The sequence below is a fragment of the Canis aureus genome, unplaced genomic scaffold (genome assembly GCF_053574225.1).
Source record: "Canis aureus isolate CA01 unplaced genomic scaffold, VMU_Caureus_v.1.0 NW_027326476.1_RagTag, whole genome shotgun sequence".
NCBI classification, from domain to species: domain Eukaryota; kingdom Metazoa; phylum Chordata; class Mammalia; order Carnivora; family Canidae; genus Canis; species Canis aureus.
Genome location: NW_027554417.1, coordinates 472,278 through 496,891, shown reverse-complemented (window position 1 = coordinate 496,891; position 24,614 = coordinate 472,278). Strand labels below are relative to the sequence as shown.

At 34.4% G+C, this 24,614-nt stretch overlaps 1 protein-coding gene across 4 annotated transcripts in view; it reads right to left on the bottom strand.

Moving 5' to 3' along the window:
- Positions 1 to 839: 839 nt before the first annotated feature.
- The window catches only part of LOC144309534 (cullin-4B-like), a 24,354-nt gene continuing 579 nt past the window's right edge, over positions 840 to 24,614 (bottom strand). For 2 of the 4 annotated variants that reach the window (XM_077890621.1, XM_077890622.1), the window contains exons 2-11: positions 22,714 to 22,932; positions 18,877 to 18,992; positions 9,777 to 9,895; positions 9,463 to 9,517; positions 6,116 to 6,189; positions 5,281 to 5,443; positions 5,093 to 5,182; positions 3,870 to 3,952; positions 3,062 to 3,129; positions 840 to 1,006 (exon numbers count right to left, since the gene is read on the bottom strand). In XM_077890621.1, the coding sequence (XP_077746747.1) occupies positions 855 to 1,006; positions 3,062 to 3,129; positions 3,870 to 3,952; positions 5,093 to 5,182; positions 5,281 to 5,443; positions 6,116 to 6,189; positions 9,463 to 9,517; positions 9,777 to 9,895; positions 18,877 to 18,992; positions 22,714 to 22,918 (1,125 nt within the window). In that variant the 5' untranslated portion in view covers positions 22,919 to 22,932 and the 3' untranslated portion in view covers positions 840 to 854. Of the gene's footprint in view, positions 1,007 to 1,710; positions 2,116 to 3,061; positions 3,130 to 3,869; positions 3,953 to 5,092; positions 5,183 to 5,280; positions 5,444 to 6,115; positions 6,190 to 9,462; positions 9,518 to 9,776; positions 9,896 to 18,876; positions 18,993 to 22,713; positions 22,933 to 24,614 lie in introns of those variants that run through there. The other 2 variants (XM_077890623.1, XM_077890624.1) reach the window with 2 other exon arrangements.

Here is a 24,614-nt window from a genome sequence, read left to right as displayed (position 1 = left end):
GAGCTACCGTATAACCCATGCAGCAATTGCATTACTAGTTATTTACCCCAAAGATACAGATGCAGTGAAATGCTGGGACAGCTGCACCCCAATATTTATAGCAGCATTGTGCACAACAGGTAAATTGTGGAAGGAGTCATAATGTCCTTCGACAGATGAATGGATGAAAATGATGAGGTCTATATATCTAACGGAATGTTACTCAACCACCAGAAGAGACAAATACCATTTGCTTTGACTTGGATGGAACTGGAGGGTATTATGCTGAATGAAAAGAGTCAACTGGAGAAGGACAATCATCATATGGTTTCACTCATAGGGCAATGTAAGAAATAGTGAAAGGGATTATCGGGGAAAGGAGAGAAAATGAGTGGGAAAATTTAGAGAGGGTGACAAAACATGAGATTCCTAACTCTGGGAAACAAACAAAGGGTTGCAAAAGGGGAGGTAGGCAGGCGATTGTGTAACTGGGTGTCGGGCACTGAGGAGGGCACTTGAGGGCATAAACACTGAGTATTATAGTATATGTTGTCAAATTGAATTTAAATAAAAAATAATAATTTTTAAAAAAGAAAGCAGCCTTTCTCTCTGCTTCTCTGAGACAATTTATGTTTACGGTCTCTTTCAATAATAATTTGTTGTTATCAAACAAAAGGCCTAAACTCAAATACTATACCATAAATAATGTACCCGTCTTTTCCCTTCAAATGAAAATATTATTGGGGGATTTGGAATTTATGAACTGGGAAAAAAAGAGTTTTAAAAGAACGTTTAAAATATGCTTTATGAATTTCAAGTTAATTAAGGTAAAAAAGCACATTATTAAAGTGGGAAAATAAACCATTAATAATCTGTTATTTTTCAATGATATCTTCTTTAAATAATACCTTTATATAATCAATCCAATGTTGAAGAAGAACTTGAACTCCAAACTCTACCCTACTAAACAGCTGGTAGAGTACAGACAGATCCTCAACCCTGTTTTCATCAAGAAGATAGCTTAAGCCTGAATATTAGAAACATGAAGGCAAAATGAGCAATACAAATATCCTCCTCAAGATATACATTCAGTGAGGCATTATTTTGAGATTAAAATATTTACTTGATCAAAATAGTACAGTACTAAACTTTACAAATGAAAGTAATATCAGTAAGTTTTAAATTAAGTAGTAATTAGAGGATAATGAAAAAAATAATTATGCCTCTGGACTACTACTTTTTTCATTCTTCTAACTGTGGTCTTTATAAACACATTTCAAATTATTACCCCAAAATCTAAATTAAAGAAAAATATAGTAAACAAATTTGTAGGACAGACATTACTAAAAAGAAAAAAATTATGAATTTTAATTTATAATTTAAAATGAATAACTGAAAACATTAAATATCTAATTAAGAGGCAGATATTAATTTTCACATGAGAATAAAATAATGATTCCTTAGAGATAATTAAGTCCAAAACGATGTTATACGATACGTCCAGATATGTCGACAAATCTACTAATTCAATAAGTAAACATAAAAACCCCCAAATGCAAAAGAAAAAAGGAATATGTTACTAAAAAGTCATTTATTCAGCATCAGTATCAACATGTTGCTTTTCTGAGCTCATCATTAGCAGAATAAGCCCTCACTATTCAGAGAAATTTTCTGCCGACTCTGTTTCCTGGAATTATATGTTCCATACTTAACATATAAATCAATAATTAATAATATAAAGCTTCAAACTTGATCAACATTCTTCGACTTCAAATATTTAAAAATCTGTTTTACATTAGTTCACCTCTCACTTCCCACTAACTTGTTACTCTATATACTTTTTCCCCGTGATTTTGTCAAACTGAGTTTTTTTAGCACCTAATTCTATAAAATTGAGGATGCTTTTTAAAGTTGCTGGATTTTATTCTAAGAGTTGGCAAATGTTATAAATCCTACTGGAAAAGAATAAGGAAGTCCTCCCATTTTGGTAATCAAAAAATTTAAGGAGCAAAATTGATGAAGATGTGGAGATCTAGCTGAGGTCAAAGCACAAGCTGACACCCCACAGAGGACCTGCCTGCCCCTCAGAGATGGGATGTGTTTGACATTCCTCAGGCACTCCTGGCTGCCGTAAAACTAAGGGAAGGAAGGAGCAAATAGTTAATTTTTAGAGATTACAGTCCTATAGACAAGAGTCCCCCTCCATTTACCAGAAGTCTTAGTGACTTAACAAGGAAAAAGCATTCTTAACAATAACCTAGCTTCCAGAAGGAAGCTCCCAACTGTTAATGCTTTACTAGAAGGAAAAACAACCTTACCTTGGCAATGGTAAGGTCTTTGGTAAGTTCTCTTTAGCGTACAAAAATCCTTTTGAAACCTCCTTTTCCTATCTACCCCAAACACACAGTATATAGTCCCAAACACATAGTATATAGTCAGCCACCTCTCACAACCCTGGGGCAGCAGCTCTTTCTGCCTATGAGTCCTGTCCTAGTGCTTTAATAAAGCCACCATTTTTGCTCCAAAGATGTCACAAGAATTCTTTGTTGGTCATTGGCTCCAGACCTTACCCCATCAAGCCTCACTTATATTCCAAAACTACATCAAACAGAAAAAAAGGTTCAGTATTTGTGTTCTTATTCTATGTTAGATCTCTCTTGTCCAAAAAAATAGTTAAATTTTAGTTTACATGCACTCACTTTAATAAAGGCTTCTAAAGAAGCATTCACCCTGTATCAAATCTACTTGTTTTGCACCAAGAAGTAAACATTCAATACGTATATGTTAAGCAAATGTTAACCTTATGTGAAGAATGGGAAAATACCAGAAGTAAAGCAAAACATGTGCTCAAGAGCACTTATAATCTAAAATTTTAAAACATCAGGAAGATGTTTTAAAGACTATTTTTAAGAACAGCCAAAAAAACTTTACCACATTACTGTTTTTGAGATGTATGTATACCTTCATTTTATGTATCATTTTAAAGGGAGACATCGCACAGAACACAGAAATTAAAATTACTTAAAAATTGAAAATTATTTTCCTTAATACTATTTAGCTAAACGTATCTATACTTGTTTACCTTTCTGAAGAACTGCTGATAAATGTTCACCTAGAAGTTGCTTTTCTACAATAGCAATCAGTAGCTTCCTGTTTTAAAAATAAAGTTTTACATCACTAAAAGATTCTCATACTGGAGTGATAAAACTGCTTTCCAGAATGCTAGTGCATATATTACTGTTATCAATCTTGATTTCTTGTTCCCACTATAACTTATGCCATAAAATTAAAATTGCTACTGATGGTCTTCAGGAAGACTGAATTTTATTCATAAACTTCTCCTGATTCAATTTAATTTTATTTTAAAATATTTTATTCATTTATTCAGAGAGACATGGAGATGTAGGCAGGGGGAGAAACAGGCTCCCCACAGGGAGCCCAACATGGGACTCGATTCCAGGACCTGAGCCAAAGGCCAACATTCAACCTTTGAGCCACTCAGGTTCCCCTGAACTTCTACGATGAGTTATAATTATCATTACTTAATTGGAGAAAATTAAATAATAGCAGATGTCTATCTAACAGAAAGACCATTCTTTCATCTATAATTCAAAAAGATCAACAACCTATTTTCCAAACTTAGTTTCTTTACTTTGGCTCATCAAAAACTTGAAAAATAAACTTATGAAGAAATTTCTATTTGTCAGGAATTTTCATTACTTTGATACAAATGAAGAAAAGAGGGAGAGAAGAACTTAGCCAAAAAGGGAAATAAATTTATAATTTCATCATATCCCACGGTAATTATTGATGTGTTTAAATAGTTGCAATCTCAAAGCGTAAAAAACATATAATAATCCTATGTGTAATTATACGATATATGTTCTTACTGTGTGTTAAGGCTTAGGTAGGCTCTAACTCTGTCTACTTCTTCTTCTAGGAGATTCTTGATATGGTAAAGACACCCAGGAATCTGAAAAGAATATTTTAAACTTATTATGTCTAAAAATTATAGGACTTAAAGCACAAAAGTTACAAACAAAACAAGCAAGCAAACAAAAACATGTCTGGCCTAAATAAATTTAGTTTGATTAAGACCCAGCTACATCCTCAGTTCATTTCCATATGGCCAGAATACCAAGAATTATAAAACTGAGTTTAATTTGTAACTGGAAACACTGTGGCTTGAAATTTTAATATAACTAAAACAAAACCATACAATACTGGAAGCAAAGGGCTGTCAGAAATGAAAAGAGAAACTGAAAATTCAACAACAGTCGGTGACTTCAAAAGCCAATGACATATATGTAAATCATATATAAGATAAATAATGGCTAAAATGCTAAGACCAGAACCAGCAAAGAAACAGAAGGCTTTAACAAAACTAAACAAACAAGAACTAACAAAACATTTGCAAAACACCACTGAATAATACAATACATGGTCTTCTTAAGTGTATAAGGAACATTCTGCAAGACCCCATCAAACCACAAAACAAGTGAAAATATTTTAAAAGAATGAAATCATACAAAATGTGCTCATTTATTATAATGAAGTGGAAATGGGGGGAAAAAGAAAATTTCAGAAATTCACAAATATGAGGAAATTAAACAAGACATTTCTTAAGAGCGAAAGTAGGACATACTTTACCATGTGAAAAATGAACCTAGAACATACCAAAATTTAAGGACTGCAGCTGACATATGCTGAGTGGGCAACTTATATTTGTAAATAGCTACACTGGAAAAAGAAAGATCTTAAAACAATAAACTAACTCTTTCTGTTGTTTTTAAACCTGATTTTCCACATAAAGACTGTGGGAAAAGATCAAACTAAACCTGAAGCAAGTAAAGAAAGTAATTGTGAGAATTTAGTGAAACAGAAAGGAGAAAAACAATAGAAAAAAGAAAAATCAGGAACACCAAAAACAGGTTCTTTGAAAGGTCAACAAAATTGACAAACCTTTAGCAAATGCCCAAGAAGAGAAAAAAAATAAGTATTAGCAAGAAAAGTATGTCAAAATTTAAATAGGAATTATAAACATGGTTCTCCACCAAGTATTTAATGATCTGTTTTACAGATAACGTTAGAGTTTATAATTGTCTTCAAATACCTCTTTTTTTTGCACCAGCTTCCTTCCCTCTGCTGCATAGAACCTGTTTGTTTCTTCTAGGAATTTATTCTCAAATGATACTTGGTAAATCTAAAATGCAATATATTTTTAAAACTCAGTTAAAACTGATATTTAGAATACCAGATTAGAAATTAGCTGCAAAGTAATAGAAGTTAAGCATTACTTACCTGCAAATCAGAAAGCATACTTAAAAGCCTCTGAATCAGACATCTATCAATCATCTCACCATTTCTTTCTTTTTCAATTAACAGAAGAATTCCATCTACGGTCCTACTCTGAACATTCTGATCACGAATTATATATGATTTAAATAATTCAAGGCCCATGTCCCTGAAACAACAACAAAAAAACCTATCTAAATAAATATATTTTTAAAACTGTAAATTCTAGGGGTCTTTTTTGCCATTATACTTTGATGTAATAATGCATTATCCATAGTTCAAAAAATTATACTTTGATGCTGAACTCTATCTACAGTTGGTTAAATTCTTCTACTTTGTTTTTTGATAGTCTGAAGTCAACTAAAATAAACGTAAGATTTCAGAGTATATAAAGACAACTGGATGACATGCATAATTCCATAATTTTTAAAAAATAAATCAAAATTCAGGGTGACTCTAAAACTGTTACACTTGCCTTTAGATTTTTTAGCCTTCATTAGCATAATTTGGTATCAATTAACAACTTCCCAGTGTTTCCATCATAAGTATGAAATATGATTCATTATCTAGAATTAACTTAGAAATAATATGTCTCCTAAACAATTATTAACACTGAGTAATATAATTTTATAATAAATTATCCCATAAGCTATGTTACCATGCGCTCTAACATGATTTTAAACATTTCTAAGTTTCATGATACACATAGAGAAAAACGGGTTTTCAAAATTATATTTGAAAGTTTATAAATTCATCTTATTATGTCTTCTTTCAGTTAGGAGATAAAAAAGTGATCATAAGTCACACATAATAATTTTTCAAGTAATGATTGAATCCTTACCAAATGGAAGACAACATCGAAATTTGAAAAACGTAAGTTCTATCTAGGAACAGAAAGATGTTCCTAATCATGCTCTGTCAGAAATAAAACAAGGTAAAACATTATGTCTGAAAGATTCTGGGGTTAAACTATTATTCATCTAATAAAATCTTAATTCTTAAGAAAAGTACATTATATATAAACATTGCTATCAATCTTTAAATCAAACATAGGCAGCAACATATTTATTCCAGAAAGATAACTTTCCAATTTATCACCCTTTTTCCACATTGCTAGTTTTTAAATAGTAAAGATTAATGGAGATACATAAATAAAATTTATCCACGTAGATTATTCTCACTTTGTAAAAACTGCTAAAATATTAGTTATTAGTAAGAAGTACAGTTTGCTTAACAAATCTTTTTAAAAACTATAGAGGATTAGAAGACTAAGAGCTAGAGTTGTAAAGAGTAAACAAAAAGAAATAAGAAGAATTAACAGGAATATGCACTACGACAAAATCTATGTACAAATATAAAATCTTATGCTTTATATTTGAAGACAAAGTACCAAGGGAATTTTTTACTATGAATACATTGGTTATGTACAAATTAACTGCAATGTAAGCATATACAAGAACAGCAGTTCTCAAACATTCTTATGTCAAGTACCCTCTATATTTTTAAAAATTGATGAAATCAAATAATTTTCACTAGTGTGTTATCTAGTAATACTGCACTAGAAAATTCAAATGAGAAACTCTAAGTATTAGTTATATTAATTTCATAATAAAAAGTTAATTTGTTAGGAAATGTTTTTATATTATTTTAAATTTATTTTTTAAATATTTAATTTATTTATGTATTTATGTATGTATGTATGTATGTATGTATGTATTCATTCATGAGAGATGCAGAGAGAGAGAGACAGAGACAGAGACACAGGCAGAGGGAGAAGCAGGCTCCATGCAAGGAGCCTGATGTGGGACTCAATCCCGGGTCCCAGGATCACACCCTGGGCTGCAGGCGGCGCTAAACCGCTGCGCCACCAGGGCTGCCCATATTGTTTTAAATTTAAAACAGTAATTGGTGAAAGTATGAGCTTTCACTTATAATATGAATAAATTGGGGGGGTCTAATATAAAGCTTAGTGATCAAAATTAATCACCCATATACTTGAAAAATATCTGAAAGGTACTGAGAATAGATCCTTAAATGCTCTTACTACAAAAAACAAATAGTAATTATGTGAAGTGATGAAGGTATTAATTAATTAATGCCACTCTGGTAATCATTTTGTAGTATATAAATGTATCATATTATCACATCATACATCTTATACTTGCACAATGTTATGCCTCAATTATATCTAAAAATTTTTTTAAAGAATTTATAATCTAAGAATAAGTAGAGCATTAATAATTTAAACACACCTTTAAAGTATAATACAAACTTATTTATATAAACAGGAGAAACTAAAAGAGAAGAGAAAACCAGAGCGGTATAAAGAGATAACAGCACAGAAGTGATAACATGTGAACTTTATGTAAAGCAGTAGGACTTTTCTAGAAAGTATATTCCAAACTGACTGGTTAAATACTGCATGGAATAATTAACATACAAGTCATGCATGTTTTCCTTGACACACCATCCTTTAATCAGGATCAAAACCACAAAGATATCCTCAATATGGTTTTATAGACTTTTACTTTTGTGGCAATTTTACGGTCACTATAAATAATGTAATTACATTTATAAGATTTTAAAATGTGCTTGTACAACCTTAACATTGTCAATCATTGTATTCATGGATATTCTGTTTCTAGAAAATATGTGTTTTTGCTTTAACTTAAACCATTTACAGCACCTCTCTGCTGATTCCACTTGGAACTCTGCACAAAATATTTCGAATTGTTATAGGAAGAGTTAATTATGAGGTCCAGAGAAACTTGTCATGCGACAGTGCTGTGGGAGATTAAAGGACACTGATAGTTGCAAAGCTCACAGCCTTGATTTTGAGCCAGGATTCACAGCCAGTTTTTTAAATAAAGGTGAAAAATAGAAAGTTGTGATATGGTAGCCATGTATGACTAACGAGGACATGAGTTAGAACTGGAAATGAGTGAGAATGGATCTTAACTCCAAATACAAAGAATTAAATCAACCAAATATGAAGGGCAATTCATTTAAACAATCAAAGTTCATATCGCCTTCCCTTTCCCTTCCCTTCCCTTACTATCGCCTGTAGTAAGCTACAGAAGAAGCATAGATTAGCTCTTTCTTCTCTTAATGGAGGCAGCCACAGATTTTTCTTTCAGAGTGAGGGGACCCATGTTCAGTTCCTGTTCTGTTTCAGAGGCAGGGATGACCAAGGATATATATGTCAAAACTTATTGAACTGTATAGTCAAGTATCTGTGCCTTATTGTGTATCACATTATACCCCCAAAGAGATGTTTTGTAAAAGAACCATAAAAAAAACAATCAGTCACGAATGAAAAAGGAGAGATCACAACCAATATCAAGGAAATACAAATGATTTTAAAAACATTTTATGAGCAGCTATGTGCCAATAAACTAGGAAATCTAGAAGAAATAGACACGTTTCTGGAAAATCACTAAGTACAGAAACAGGAAGAAATAGAAAACCTGAACAGGCCTATAACCAGGGAGGAAATGAGGCAGTCATCAAAACCTTTTAATCTTTATGTACGAAACTGAGAAATACACTTTTCATTAGTGAAGATTTGAATTCACAGCATTGCTTCTACACATTAAATAAAAATTCAAAACTTATACTAAGAGTATTAACACATTATATTATCTTATACTTACTTTATCATGCCAAAATTAAAAAGCAGCCATAATTTGCATATTTTCATATTCAGATATACACGGAAACATTGATACATTTGAAAATGTCATTTTCAAATATCGTTGAGATATTTAAAATGCCTATTTACCTAATTTAGTATAATTCCCTTTGTTATAGCTCCAATGCCTTTATAGCACAGTCCCTTGTATATTCAAACCTCAAATGACAATTACTAATTTATAGTAGTATTTATTTAGTGAGACTAAATCTGGCATAATTTGTAGCTCTTCTTTAATCTTAAATTTATGTTAAATATTATAGTTGTCTATATCTAAAATATAATATCTCTCTTAAAAAAACCCTTCCTAATTTTATGCACACCAATAAACTAAAACAAATCTTAAAGAACTAAGAATAGACTTCTACCATAAAAGCATTTCCAAGTATGTTTTTAAATAGTGTGAGTTAACGATATTGTTTGATTTTCTTTTAGAGACCACTTAACACATTCCATAGTAGTCCTTTTAGCTAAAAAGTACAGTTTTTATATACTACCATTTGTCTAGCATGATCTTGCCAGCATTTATCCATTTTCTTTAGAAAAGGGCCAGTATCCAAAGAATATATGAGATAATGTTAAGAAAAAGTTTATATTCTAAAACTAACAGAGATCTTGCAAATGCAAGATAAGACTACTAAAAGACAGCATTTGGTAAAACTGAATAATGCTAACCATTAAATCCAAGCACCCCTCATTTTTAAACAGAACATAAAAATACAAAAACAATATTAACCCCGTATGCCAAGTTAGTATTTTTACTCAGATATCGATATAGAAAATTGGACAAAAGAAGATAAACAACTCAAAGGGGAAAAAAGGATACTCTCTGAGTTGATGAATTTCTGCTCTGATGTGCTGTTCACAAAGCTGCTTCAACTGCTTATATAAGTTTGCAGATAAATTGTAGGAGCAAAGGTTTTTAACACTCTGAAAAATTAGAAACATATATGCGTAAGTTGAAAATAACCAAGCTCACTTCTTCTGCGTTTATTGATAAAACTGGCTAGTGATCATGAACTTATTTCTTATGAATATGTAAATGAATAGGAACAGTTTAACATATTAAGGACTATTAAATAATAAAAAACAATCTCAAAATTTATAGTATATGAAGAAAATGTTCTTAAAATTCTTCCATCCAAGTGAGTATATACAAGCCTGTTGTAAGCAGTAATTCTAAGTACCCAGACATTCACCATAATTAACTTTTTAAAATTTAAAATAATTCCATGAAACTAGTTGGCTAAACAGTAAGTTAACCTATATCTTACCTTCGGGAATGTTTAAAAGATAATAATCTTTGTTTAAAATTTAAAAATTAAGAAAGGAATTTAAAATAATGTGTACAATAACAACAACCATTTTTATTTTATTTTTATTAAGTGTGGCTTAAAATGCCTGCAATAAGCAATAAAATAAACCATTTTGCTTATATTAAAATATACCCCACATCACTAGAGTGATGTGACCAAACATGGTATTAAAAAAAAAAAAAAAACTCTAAAGAAAAAATTAGGTCAGCAAAACTGTAGAACCAATTTTTTTCAGAGCTCTGGAATTTTACCAAAACCCTTACAGTTAAAGGAACATTTAATGAAGAAAAAATCCGGTACATTTCAGTAATAGCGCCTTTTGATATTAACATAACCCATTTACCACGGTGAAAATCTAATCCAGTATAGTTTAGAAAATCTAATCCAGTATAGTTTACTGGTTATGGTGGGGGGTAAATACAGACTTTGTTCTCAAAGAGCTATAAATGTATTTGACTCTGGAATTTGCCTTTATGCTTTCTGGCTAGAGCTTAGCAACAGAGAACATCACCAGAAACATCAACTTTACAGTAACACAATGGCACTAAATTCGTATCTTTCAATAATTACTCTGTAAATGAATTAAATGATCCAATAAGAGATACGGGGTATGAGGATGCTTTAAAAAAACAAGATCACAATGCCAGATTTCAGGTTGTACTACAAAGCTGCGGTCATCAAGACAGTGAAGTACTGGCACAAAAACAGACACATAGATCAATGGAACAGAATAGAGAATCCAGAAGTGGACCCTCAACTTTACGGTCAACTAATATTGGATAAAGGAGGAAAGACTATCCAAGGGAAGAAAGACAGTCTCTTCAATAAATGGTGCTGGGAAAATTAGACATCCACATGCAGAAGAATGAAACTAGACCACTCTCTTACACCCTACACAAAGATCAACTCAAAATGGATGAAAGATCTAAATGTGAGACAAGATTCCATCAAAATCCTAGAGGAGTACACAGGCAACACCCTTTTTGAGCTTGGCCACAGTAACTTCTTGCAAAATACATCCAGGAAGGCAAAAGAAACACAAGCAAAAATGAACTATTGGGACTTCATCAAGATAAGAAGCTTTGGCACGGTAAAGGATACAGTCAACAAACCTCAAAGACAACCTACAGAATGGGAGAAGATATTTGCAAATGACCGATCAGATAAAGGGCTGTTTCCAAGAACTATAAAGAACTTATTAAACTCAACACCAAGGAAACAAACAATCCAATCATGAAATGGGCAAAAGACATGAACAGAAATCTCACAGAGGAAGACACAGACATGGCCAACACGCACATGAAAAAAGTGCTCTGCATCACTTGCCATCAGGGAAATTACATATCAAAACCACAATGAGATACCACCTCACACCAGTGAGAATGGGGAAAATTAACAAGGCAGGAAACCACAAATGTTGGAGAGGATGCGGAGAAAAGGGAACCCTCTTACACTATTGGTGGGAATGTGAACTGGTGCAGCCACTCTGGAAAACTGTGTGGAGGTTCCTCAAACAGTTAAAAACAGACCTGCCCGACGACCCAGCAATTGCACTGTTGGGGATTTACCCCAAAGATACAGATGCAATGCAACACCGGGACACCCATACCCGGATATTTCTAGCAGCAATGTCCACAATAGCCGAACCGTGGAAGGAGCCTCAGTGTCCATCGAAAGATGAATCGATAAAGAAGATGTGGTTTATGTATACAATGGAATATTACTCAGCCATTAGAAATGACAAATACGCATCATTTGCTTCAACGGGGATGGAACTGTAGGGTATTATGCTGAGTGAAATGAGTCAATCAGAGAAGGACAAACATTATATGTTGTCATTCATTTGGGGAATATAAAGAATAGTGAAAGGGACTAGAACGGAAGGGAGAAGAAATGGGTAGGAAATATCAGAAAGGCGACAGAACATGAAGACTCCTAACTTTGGGAAACGAATTAGGGGTGGTGGAACGGGAGGAGGGCTGTGGGTGGGGGTGAATGTGTGGCGGGCACTGAGGGGGTCAATGACGGGATGAGTGTCATTTTGTATGTTGGCAAATTGAACACCAACAAAAAATAAATTTATTATTAAAAAAATCAAAAAAGAAAGAAAATGAAGCCATGAAAGGGTAAACTGTTTCTATGATATATGGAAATTTCTTTAATGTCCCTCACAATAAATTCAATTACTTTGCAAAAAAAAAAAAAAGAAGAAAAGGAACTGAGTAGAAGATACCTAGATGGATAGCAGACAAATCAAAAGACAATCAACATCACTCATTAACAGGGAATACAAATCAAAACCACAATGAGACAGCTCCTCATACCTGTCACAATGGCTAAAATTAACACAAGAAATAATAGGGGCTGGCAAGGATTTGGGAACCAGGAACTCTCTTATGCTGTTGGTAAGAATGCAAACTGGTGCAGGCACTCTGGAAAATACGATGAAGGGTCCTCAAAAGTTATAAATAGAACTAACCTGTGACCCAGCAACTGCACTATTACCCAAAGGTACAATAATACAAATTTTAAGAGGTACCTGCGTTCTGATGTATTATCAACAAAAGCCAAGCTATGGAAAGAGCACAACTATGGAGATGGTCCAAAAGTGCATGGACTGTTGAGTGGATAAACTGGTGTATTTACAATAGAATATTACTTAGTCATCACAACATGAAATCTTGCCATTTGCAACTATGTGGATGGAACTAGAACACACTATGCTAAGTGAAATAAGTTCAGAGAAAGACAAATATCATATGATGTCACTCATGTAGAACTTGGGAAACAAAACATATGAAGACGGGGGGGGGGGGGGGGGCGGGATGGGGCAAAAGGTAAGAGGGAAACCGCAATAAGAGACTCTTAGTAATAAAGAAAAAACTGAGAGTTGATGGAAGGAGATGGGTGGCAATGGGCTGGATGACTGATAGCCATTAAGGACAGCACTTGATGTGAGGAGCACTGGTGTATTTAAGTGATGGATCATTGAATTCTACTCCAGAAACCAATATTTCACTGTATGATAATTAACCAAAACTTAATTTTTTAAAACTTTAAAAAAAATTGTGGGGGCATGGGGCAAGATGGCGGAAGAGTAGAGTCCTCAAGTCACCTGTCCCCACCAAATTACCTAGATAACCTTCAAGTCCTGAAAATCTACGAATTCGGCCTGAGATTTAGACAGAACTGTCGGAATGATACAGTGAGAAGAGTTCACGCTTCTATCAAGGTAGGAAGACGCGGGGGTGTGGGGGGGCGTGGAGGGGGGGAGGAGGGGGTTAAAGAAACCATAGGCATCCGAGGGGGAGGAGCCCCTCGAGGAGCCGGGCTAAGGCCGGGGTGAGTGTCCCCAGGACAGGAAAGCCCCGCCTGGAGAAGCAGGAGCTTCAACAATCTTCCCGGGCGTTAGAGCAGGATCCCTGGAGGGCGGGGATGCCCTCAGGCTCCCTGGGACACTAACAGACACCTGAGCCCCGGGGAGAGCCCCACAACCCGTGGCCGAGCTCCCTAAAGGGCTGCAGCGCGCGCATGGCTGGACCCGGGAGCAGGTCGGAGGGGCTCGGGCGGAGGCTCCGCGGAGGCGGCTGCGCGGCCCGGAAGCAGCACAGGCAGCCGCTCAGGCGGCCGCTCAGGCGGGGGCTCTGCGCGGCTCAGGCGGAGGCTCCGCGCATAGGGGGCTGCGCGGCCCCGGGAGGGGAGGGGAGGGGCGGGGCGGGGGCGGGGGCGGGGGCGGCTTCGTTGGAGGCTTCCAGGATTGGGTCCCAGGTCCGGCTCCCTGCATGGAGCCTGCTTCTCCCTCTATCTGTGTCTCTGCCCCTCTCTCTCTCTCTCTCTCTGTCGCTCATGCATAAATATTTAAAATCTTAAGAAAAAGAAAATATGGCCCATTCTATGAATACAGAAATTAACGAAAGCTACCCACAAGGGAGCAAAGACTTGGACTTACCACAATCAATACATTTTATCATATGCTAAAATGACTTTTATATTTTGGCCAAAAAAAATCCCAAAGGAAACAAGCTAAATCACGTCTCAATGAATGGAGAATTTCAATAAAAATATATCATAAGAACAAGCAAAAACCCAAAGCTGAAAATATAACAGCTGAAGTTAAAATCAGCAAACATGAAATTAAGGCCAATTAGAATTATCTGAGGAGGAGTCTGGGGAAATAGGAAAAGCAATAAAGCCTAGGCTATGATAAAGCCTAGCATAATCAAAAGAGTATAATTTTGGAATAAGGACAGGCATACAGCTAAAAAAACCAGAAATACACTATAAATACACACATACATCCATAATTCCACTGGTACTTGGCAAGGATACTAATACCACTCAACAAGAAGAGAATAATCGGTTAAATGAATTGATACCACATGTAAGCAAAGTTGGAACTTTTTCTAACAGTATATATGAATGGAACCCAGATCTAAACAGCATGTGCAATGGAAGAAGGACAGGCAAAGAGGGTGGAAAGTAGAAGAGGAGGAAGAGAATCCTCAACAGATTCTGCCCTGAGCCAGAGCCCAATGTCTCAGAACGTTGAGATTATGACTGAGCTGAAACCAACTGCATATTTTTAAATGGGAAATTTTGTTATGTTAAATTTAATGTCTATTAAGTACTTCATTTTTTATTAAGGTGATATTATTAATATAAGTACTTAATAGACATTTCTCAAAAAAATCAAATATACAAATATCCCAAGCCTATATAAACATATTGAACATCATTAGTCATTTGCGAAATGTAAATCAAACTTCAGTGTGAACTACTTAAAATCCACTCTGATGACTATTATCAACAGAACTAAAAAAAAAAGTGTTGAAAAGGGTGTGGAGAAATTAAAACCTTCATATATATGGACAATACCATGTAAAGTGGTACATCTACTGAGGAACAAATGTTGCGGCTTCTAAACAAGTTAAACATGGAATTATCACATGATTTCTCAATTCTCCTTTAGGTATACACAAATGAATTGAGAACCCCACTCAAACAAGTACACATACATTTGTGTTCATAAAAGCACTATTTACAACAATCAAAAATGGGATCATAGCTCTCTCAAGAGATGAGTGAGTAAATAAATTCTGGCACATCCATATTATGAATTATTATTCAGTGTAATAAAGTATGATGTATACTGTATATGTATGATGTATACTGTATGATGTATAGGTACATGCCACAACATAGCTGAATCTTAAAAACATAATGCCAACTGAAAGAAAACTGACATGAGAGACATACTATTTAACTGCATTTATATGAAATATCCTGAACAAGATAATCCTTAAAAATGAAATTAAAAAATTGAAACCAAATCAGTGTTGGCCACAGGTGGGGAATAAAAATTGAAATGTAACTGTTTAATTTCCATCTGGGTGATAAAAATTAAATTTAGTAAGATACTGCTTATCCAATACAACATTATAAATACACTATATACCAGTAAAAATGTTAGTATCCAGAATCTATAAACAACTGCACAAAATCAACACCTCAAATATAAACAATCCAGTTAAGTAAGAAACAGATAGAAGAAGACATTTATCCAAGAAAGAAACACAAATGGCCAACAGACACATGGAAAGATTCTAAACGTCACTCCAGCATCAGGGAATACAAATCAAAAACACAATGGTAAGGATGGCTAAAACGAACAACACGGGAAACCACAGGTCCTGACATAGGTGTGGAGAAAGGGGAACCCTCTTACACTGCTGGTGGGAATGCAAACTGCTGCAAACAGTATGGAGGTTTCTCAAGAAGTTAAAAAGAGAGCTACCATATGACCTAGCAACTGCACTCTTAAGCATTTATCCAAAGAATACAAAAATGCTGATTTGAAAAGGCACACATGCACCCCAATCTTTACAGCAGCATTATCAACACTACCCAAACTACAGAGAGAACCCAAATGGACGCCAACAGATGAAAAGACAAAGAAGAAGCGAAGTATACCTGTAATGGAATATTATTCCTATCAAAAAGAATGAAATCTTGCCATTTGCAATCATGTGGATGGAACTAAAGAGTATTATACAAAGTGAAACAGGTTAGAGAAAAACAAATTCCATTTATTTCACTTATGTGGAATTTAAGAAACAAAACTGGTCAATACTGGGGAAGGGAAGAGGAAATAAGATAAAAATAGAGAGGAAGACAAATCACGAGAGACTCCTAACTCTGGGAAACAAACTGAGGGTTGCTGGAGGGGAGAGAGGTGGGACGATAAGGGAACTGGGTAATGGGCATTAAGGAGGGCATGTGATGGAAGGAACACTATATATAAGTGATGAATCACTAAATTTTACTTCTTCTGAAACGAGAAAAAGTTAATTTTTTGTTATGTAAATTTCACTTTCAAAAATCTCTTCTCATAAACAGTAGAAAGACAATCCAGAGAATGGTAAAAAAAAAAAAAATACTTGCAAACAATATATCTTAAAGTCTAGCATCCAGAATATATCAAGAGCTCATACAATTTAACAAAATGACAAATACAGTTTAATAAAAGGCAGACTTGAAAAACACATTTTCAAACAATCTTCAAAGGACACACACAAGGAGACAAGCTCATGAGAAGACAGATGTTTCATGTCACTGTCATTCAGAAAATGCAAATCACAATGAGTACCACTTCACGTCTGCTAGGATGTCTACAGTGAAAAAATGTAAAATAACAAGTGTTAGGGACGATGTGGAAAAACTGGATCCTGTACATTCCCTCACAGAGAATGTACAGGAAAGTACTATGGGACAGCCACTGTGAAAAACAATTAGACCATACTTCAAAAACTTAAGTATAGAACTGTGTCATGATTTAGCACTTCCATTTCACCATATAAAACCAAAATAATTGAAAGCCAGCAGTCAAAGAAAATTTTACACGCAAATGCTCACAGAAGACTTATTCACAACAACCCACAATTCAAATGTTCATTACTCGTAAAAAAGATGTGGTGTATCACATAATGAAATGTTATTTACCTAACTATAAGAGGAATGAAGTAGTATAACATGATACAATATAAACAAACCTTGAAAATATATACTGTGTGAAAAAAGGTAGTTCCAAAAGCTTGCCTGTTGCATAATTCCCACTATTCAAAATACCAAGATTAGGTAACTCTCTACATATAGAAAAGAAATTGAGAAGACAGGTGAGGTGGGAATGGAGACTGAATCCTTAATGGGCATGGGCTTCCCCTCTGGGGAATGAAAAAAGTCCTTGAACTAGGGTAGTGCTAGTAATGGCACAACACAGTGAATGTACTTGATGTCACTGAAACGTAAACCTAAAATGATAATATCTTATGTTTGTTTCACTGTAATAAAAAAAGGATAAAAGAATATGTATACTACAAAAACTTCACATTCAAGAGAGTAAGTACAAATACTTAAGTGTACAAGACTTATTGAGAATAAGTAATATCCTATTTATAAAATATACACATATATCTCTAAAAGGATAATTTTCTGACTGTACATATAATATACAGAAGGCATATATGAGTGTAAAACTATTCCATGTGTCCAAAGGAGGAGCTAGAGAAAAAAGAGTGACTGCTTCAAAATTACTTAGGTGCTCTCTATTAGATACTGTTTCAAATCATTTATCTCAATCATACATCATCTTATACCTAACAAAATTACACTGTGCTCTAAATACTACAGTGTTATTATTAGCACTTTAAAATATGAGAAAACTGAGGCCTGAAAGAATAGAATCTCCTGACAAATGCTTTTATCAGGACTATCAGCTGATAGTGTGGATTAAAGTATTCATATAAAAGAACTGAGGTTCAGCATTTCAAATTGTGCACATAGGAGAATTTAAAAAATGAGATCAAGGTATACAACTACCTATAAAACAGATGATTTGAGTAAAAAGGAAAACTAACCAAAAAATGCTAACAGCTTGTAATTTGTAAGAGTCCAGAAAACACAAAGAATGAAGCTAGGATCGTAACAAAAAGAAGGAAATGAATAGTGATTATGTTGTTATAAAAGAGTAAATCAAGTTAAAAAAATTAGTCTGAATAACAGCTCCAAAATTCTACTGTATTCCTTTGAGAAATATTTTTTGGGGGGGGGGGCTAATGTAAAGTTGTATGGAGAAAAAAGGTAAATATGCTACATAAAACAAAGAAAGAACTACTGGTATTCAACAATGTAGTTATCTTTCTAATATCTATTTATGGGGTAAACTACTTACAAGGTCCTGGATAGTCTTGACGTTCATTCGTCATTCGATGCATTTCTCTCCAATTTTAATAAAAAGCCATTCTAGATTATTTTTAAAGCAAGAGAAACTTACACAAAATCTTGCTAAATTAAACTGAATTAAAATAACCAAAGAATAAGAATATACATAAAGCAGAGTGTACACAGCATAACTGCAGCTAAATAAATCTACCAATTATAAATTCAGAAACTGAACTTCATGATTGCAATCTTCGATGGATTCTCTGATTATAATGCATAATGATAAAATAGATGCAAGCAAATATAATACAATTACTAATATATGTCCTGTCTCCATTACTAGTAATGAGTATTTATATATCCCAAAATAACACACACCTGATAGAGTTCTTCCAAGCTGTACTGAACAGAGGTATTGTTCTGGATAGCCTGCACAGCTTCTTTTAGTTTTTGCCATGCCTCTTCAGTGTAGTTTTCCAGTATCAAGGGTTTATCTAATAAATAAACAAAAGATTATGAATCAAATGTTTAGGAGACAATGGCCAAATACTAACGGTGTCCAAATGATGAAATGTAACATCATCATACACTTAAAACAAATTTATTTTAAACAGGTGTGTGGAGACCACTGAGCAGGTAAAAATGTGTCTCTCCAATAAATAACACTAGGACAACGAGATATCTACATTTAAAAAAATGAAGACAGACTGCTACCTAACATATTCAAAACATAATTCAAAATCAAAGGCCTGACTATAGATATGAAAGAAAAATCTATCAAAATTTTGGTACAAAATATAGGGATAAATATTCATAATCCTGGATCTTGCAATAGATTCATTCTTGACACCACAGTATAAGCAACAAAAGAAAATTTCTTGGAGCTCATTACTCTAAAATGTAAAAATTTTTGTGCACCAAATGAAAAACCAAGAAAGCAAAAATACAACCCTGAGGATATGAGAAAATATTTGCTAACCATACAACCGATAAGTATCAAGCACCTAGAATAAAAACTCTTGCAATTCAACTACAAAAAATGATAAATGCAATTAATAACTAGGCAAAGAATGTGAAGAGACATTTTCAAGAATTTATACAAATGGCCAAGTAGCGTATGAAAACTCAGTCAATATAAGTAAACAGATAAATGTAGGTAAAATTATGATAAACCACTTTACACCTACTAGGAAGCATACGACAAGTTTTTGAGAGAAGGTAGATATATCGGAGCACTTGTACATTTCTGGTGGGAATATAAAATTGTGGGAAACCTTAGCAGTTTTTCAATTAGTTAAACACAAAATTACCATGTAACCTCACAATTCCCTTCTTGCTATACAGCCAGAGAATTAAAACCAGGCATTCATACAAATATTAGACATAAATGTTCATAGCAGCATGAATGTCCATACAATGGAGTTTTATTTAGCCCATAAAAATGAAGCTATCACACATGCCACACAACATGAATGAACTCCAAAAGCACTATACTATGTGAAAGAAGCCAGACAGAAGAGGACACTTACAGAATGATTTCATTTATATGAAACATCCGGAATATGTAATTCCATAGAGACAGAAAGCAAACTGCTGACCATCTGGTAGAGAGGAGATAGGAAAGCAAAAGGAAGGGGCAGGGAAACGATAATGTTTATGCTTATGGGGCTTCAGTTTGAGGTGATTACAAAGGACTAAATGAGAATGATTAAAATTACTTAGTTCAGAATCCGGGATGTCTGGTTGACTCAGTCAGTTAAACATCCGACTCCTGGTTTTAGTTCAGGTCATGATCTCAGGGTCCTGGGATTGAGCCCCACTCAAGCATGCTGAGAATCCAGTCTGCTTCTCTCTCGCTCTCTGCCCCTCCCCTTACTCACTCTTTCATTCATTCTCTTGGTATCTCCCTTCCCCTACCTCAAATAAATAAAATATTTAAAAGAATGTCTCAGGTTTAGACTCAGGTGGTAGTTACATAATATTGTCATTTACTAAACCCACAAGTGTCCATTTTAAAGCAGTTAAAGTCTAATTTTGTGTAAAGTGAATTTCACCTCAGTAAAAATACAAGCGCAGAACTAATAAAAGAGAGTCTACACACTCAGCATGGAGCCCAATGAAGGCCTGAACTGAAGACCCTGAGACCAAGACTTGAGATGACATCAAAAGTCAGTCATCCATCTGACTGAGCCACCCGAGTGCCTCAGGTTTTGTTTTGTTTTGTTTTGCTTTGTTTTTAATCATCACATTCACTCTCAAGAAATTTACTATTATACAAAATTTCCCCTGAAAGAATGAGTTATTTTAAAAGCCTAAAAACCATTATTAATTATATCATGAGAAAAGAAGAGGAAGTGTTGCTTCAAATCTACAAGTTCATATAAAAAAAGTCAGCAAAAAAATCAAAAGTCCGTATGATGATACTCAAAACAGTAGAATACTATTTCAATCTTCCAACTCAATGCACTAGAGTATTTTCTAAATTTGTTTTTAGTGTTAAAAATGTGAAACAGAAAGGCATATTTTTTAAATCCTTCATGTAGGAATGTGAAATTAGTCAAAATTATTTAAATAACTTTAAGAGATATTTAATACAGCTAAACCTTAACTATGAAAACAAAAGCAGATCAAATTACTAATATCGACTAATACCGACTAAAAAACGAAAACAAAACAAAACAAAAACGAAAACAAGAGGTATAGACCAAGGCATTTCAGTTGCTGAAATTTATCCTACAAATATTGAAATATACCAAAAGATATTGGAAGTCCTAATTTTCATTCATTCAACGACGCATGAATATAATATGAATTCATGTTATTTGAAATATTCCTAAAGATTGCTTTTTTACAGTTGCAACAATTGAAAGTCAAACTTCTGCGTAATACACCTAGTAGCATGCACTAGGTTCTAGACAGATAAAACAGAAAAACCACTAGGGGGCAAAATATTAAAAACATTTTTGAAAAGTTCTACAGAATGTGGGGTGTTCTACAGAAATTCTGTAATATTTGAGATTTTCCCTACAATCAAGAGTTGTACTTTGTAAGCAGACAAGAAGTGAATATGAGAATTTCTAAACAAACAAAATTCCTCACAGTTAAAGATAGTAACAAGGCTGGAATACATCCTTTAAACTGTATAAACAATGAGAAACCTAATGGGATATCAAAAATGTTGGTTTTTAAAATACAAATGTGGGGATCCCTGGGTGGCTCAGCACTTTGGTGCCTGCCTTTGGCCCAGGGCATGATCCTGGAGTCCCGGGATCAAGTCCCGTGTCGGGCTCCTGGCATGTAGCCTGCTTCTCCCTCCTCCTGTGTCTCTGCCTCTCTCTCTCTCTCTCTCTCTCGCTCTCTCTCTCTAACTCTCTCTCATAAATAAATAAATAAATAAATAAATCCTTAAAAAATAAATAAAATAAAAAAATACAAATGTAAGGATTTACTTTTAAAAACCTTACGTGAAAAAACTTGATTCAGTAATTGTTGAGTCTCTAATTTTTATATTAATATTTCCTCAAAAATTTTATTTTTTTATTTTTATTCTTTTTAAAGATTTTATTTATTCATTCATGAGAGAGAGAGAAAGAGAGAGAGAGGCAGAGACGAAGGCAGAAGGAGAAGTAGGCTCCATGCAGGGTGCCCGACATGGGACTCCATCCTGGGTCTCCAGGATCCCACCCTGGGCTGAAGGCGGTGCCAAACGGCCTAGCCACCGGGGCTGCCCTTCTCAAAAACTTTTAAATGCATAAAATCCATTTATTCTTACTACTAGATCTTATTTATGATTTTATTATTCACATCCAAGTGTATTATTTTTACCACATATTTTATGTCAGCAAATAATTAAATTGTTGCTTTTTTGACTATCTGTGTAAGACCACTTTTCACTATAACACAGATCTAGTCACTAAAAAGATGGGAAACTAATCTACAAAGGTTTGGAAGTCTAGAATGTATTTCAAAATCTAAGAGAGAACTGAAAATGTATTTTAGAGGGAAACAAAAAAGTGAAGCACGGAGCAAATTTCCAAAGGTCACGGGTTACTGCATGATTATATCGTGGCTGGGAAAGCAATGTTCCTAAATCTTCTAAAATTTACCTGTGCCGCAAAAAATATAACTTTATCTCTCAGAATTCAAAAATCAAAAAGCAGCAATAGGAAATGTGGAGCTAAAACTGAAATCTTTATAAAATGATCATTATGTTACCTTTAAAGTTTCTGATTACTAATTTCTTGACAGAGCCTGTGCCAAGCTTGACACTGGCAAAACCAGACAGAGTTGTGGAGGCTTCAGTCAAGTCATCTGTGTGATGGTCTGCAGCCACAGAGGGAACTATCAAGTTTCTGTTTTCAAGTTGTTCTTGTTCCCGAGAGGTAGTAGCAGATGATGAGGATGAGTCTTCCTCAGCCATGTTCACATTAAGTCCTGTAAAAAATAAATAAATAAAAATTCCAGTTTATAATTTTGTCTGCTGGATTTAAGAAGTCTGACTTAAGGAAGGAAATTTAGGAACAGGAGGAGATAACAGCAACTTGGATGCTCAGTTAAGTATCTGCCTTTGGCTCTGGTTGTTACCCCAGGGTCTCAGTGTGAAAAAATGAATAACCATCAAAACAAGAGAGAAAAATAATCAAGAGCAAAGTCAAAAAAAAAAGAAAAAAAGGAAGAAGAAGAAGAAAACTGAAACAAGAAGTGGTAATGTAGTAGTAAATGAGAAAATAATCCTGAATATTTTTTAGAGTAACGTGTAGAGGGCATATATGCCAAGGAAAGAACAAAGATCAGAGAACAAGAGAAAACGGGAAGTAAAAAGGTAAAAACAAATAAATACATAAAAAATAAATACATAAATAAAAGAAACTCCAGACAGAAAATGGAAACAGACTCAGAAAGAAAGAAAAGTGCAAGGCACCCATAAATGTAAATTTCAGAACCTGTTGCAACAAAGAGCTACCCTGAGAGGAAAAGAGACAAAGACAAACCATAGGAATGGCTAAAAAATATTAAACAGACAAGAAGAAATGAAGTATAGAAAGTCAGGAAAGGCAGAGCACAAGATTTTTATTTATTGTGTACCATTCAGGTGTTTGGAACACATGAGATATAGGGGTACACAAAAGACACAACGCTCTGGACTCTCATGAAATATTCATCATAAAGGTGCAGAAAATATGGCAAGTCTGAGAGATAAGATGGAAAATGAGAAAATAGTAAAAACTGATGCATGGGCAGAAAGTTGCATCTAGTAAGGGTTTAAAGGCGGGAAACCAGTAGAAGCAGTAAGAAAGGGGGTTGTACAATATGGTGGGGAAAAACCAAAGAGAAAAAAGAATCAGGCAAAGAATATTTACTCACATAATGAGAAAGGCATAAAGAAACTATGATAGAAATGAATATATGGATAAACACGAGAGAAATTCAGGGGAAGAGAGGGAAGCAATGGTGGACGCTCACAAACGTGCAATGTACGAGAAGCTCAACAAGACATTTTTAAAAGCAGGCATGAAGAAATAAAGACATTAACACAAAGAAAATGAAAAGACAAAAGACTCAGAGAATGAAATGCAGGCTATATTTCTGAGGGATAAAAATATGAAAAGTCAAAAAAACAAATAAAATAGTACTTGTGTCATGAAGATACAGAGACACAAGGTAAACATTCTATATTTGTAGAACTCTTTTCCCTAACATAGAAGTAGGGAAAGAATAGAAGTAGGGAAAAACAAAGTACTTCAAGAACTGGAGAGGACACGTATGTGAACAAACTAAATGACATCAACAGAAAGAAACCAGTGATGATTACCACATAAAAGCATTAAAATAAAAAACAGGACATCGAAAAATGGAAACAGATGAACATAAAAAAAAAAAAAATGGGTACATAAAAAGTCAGAGATTTAAAACTGGATTAAAAAGAAAACGAAAATGGGGATCCCTGGGTGGCGCAGCGGTTTGGCGCCTGCCTTTGGCCCAGGGCGCGATCCTGGAGACCCGGGATCGAGTCCCACGTCGGGCTCCCGGTGCATGGAGCCTGCTTCTCCCTCTGCCTGTGTCTCTGCCTCTCTCTCTCTCTGTGTGACTATCATAAAAATAAATAAATGAATAAA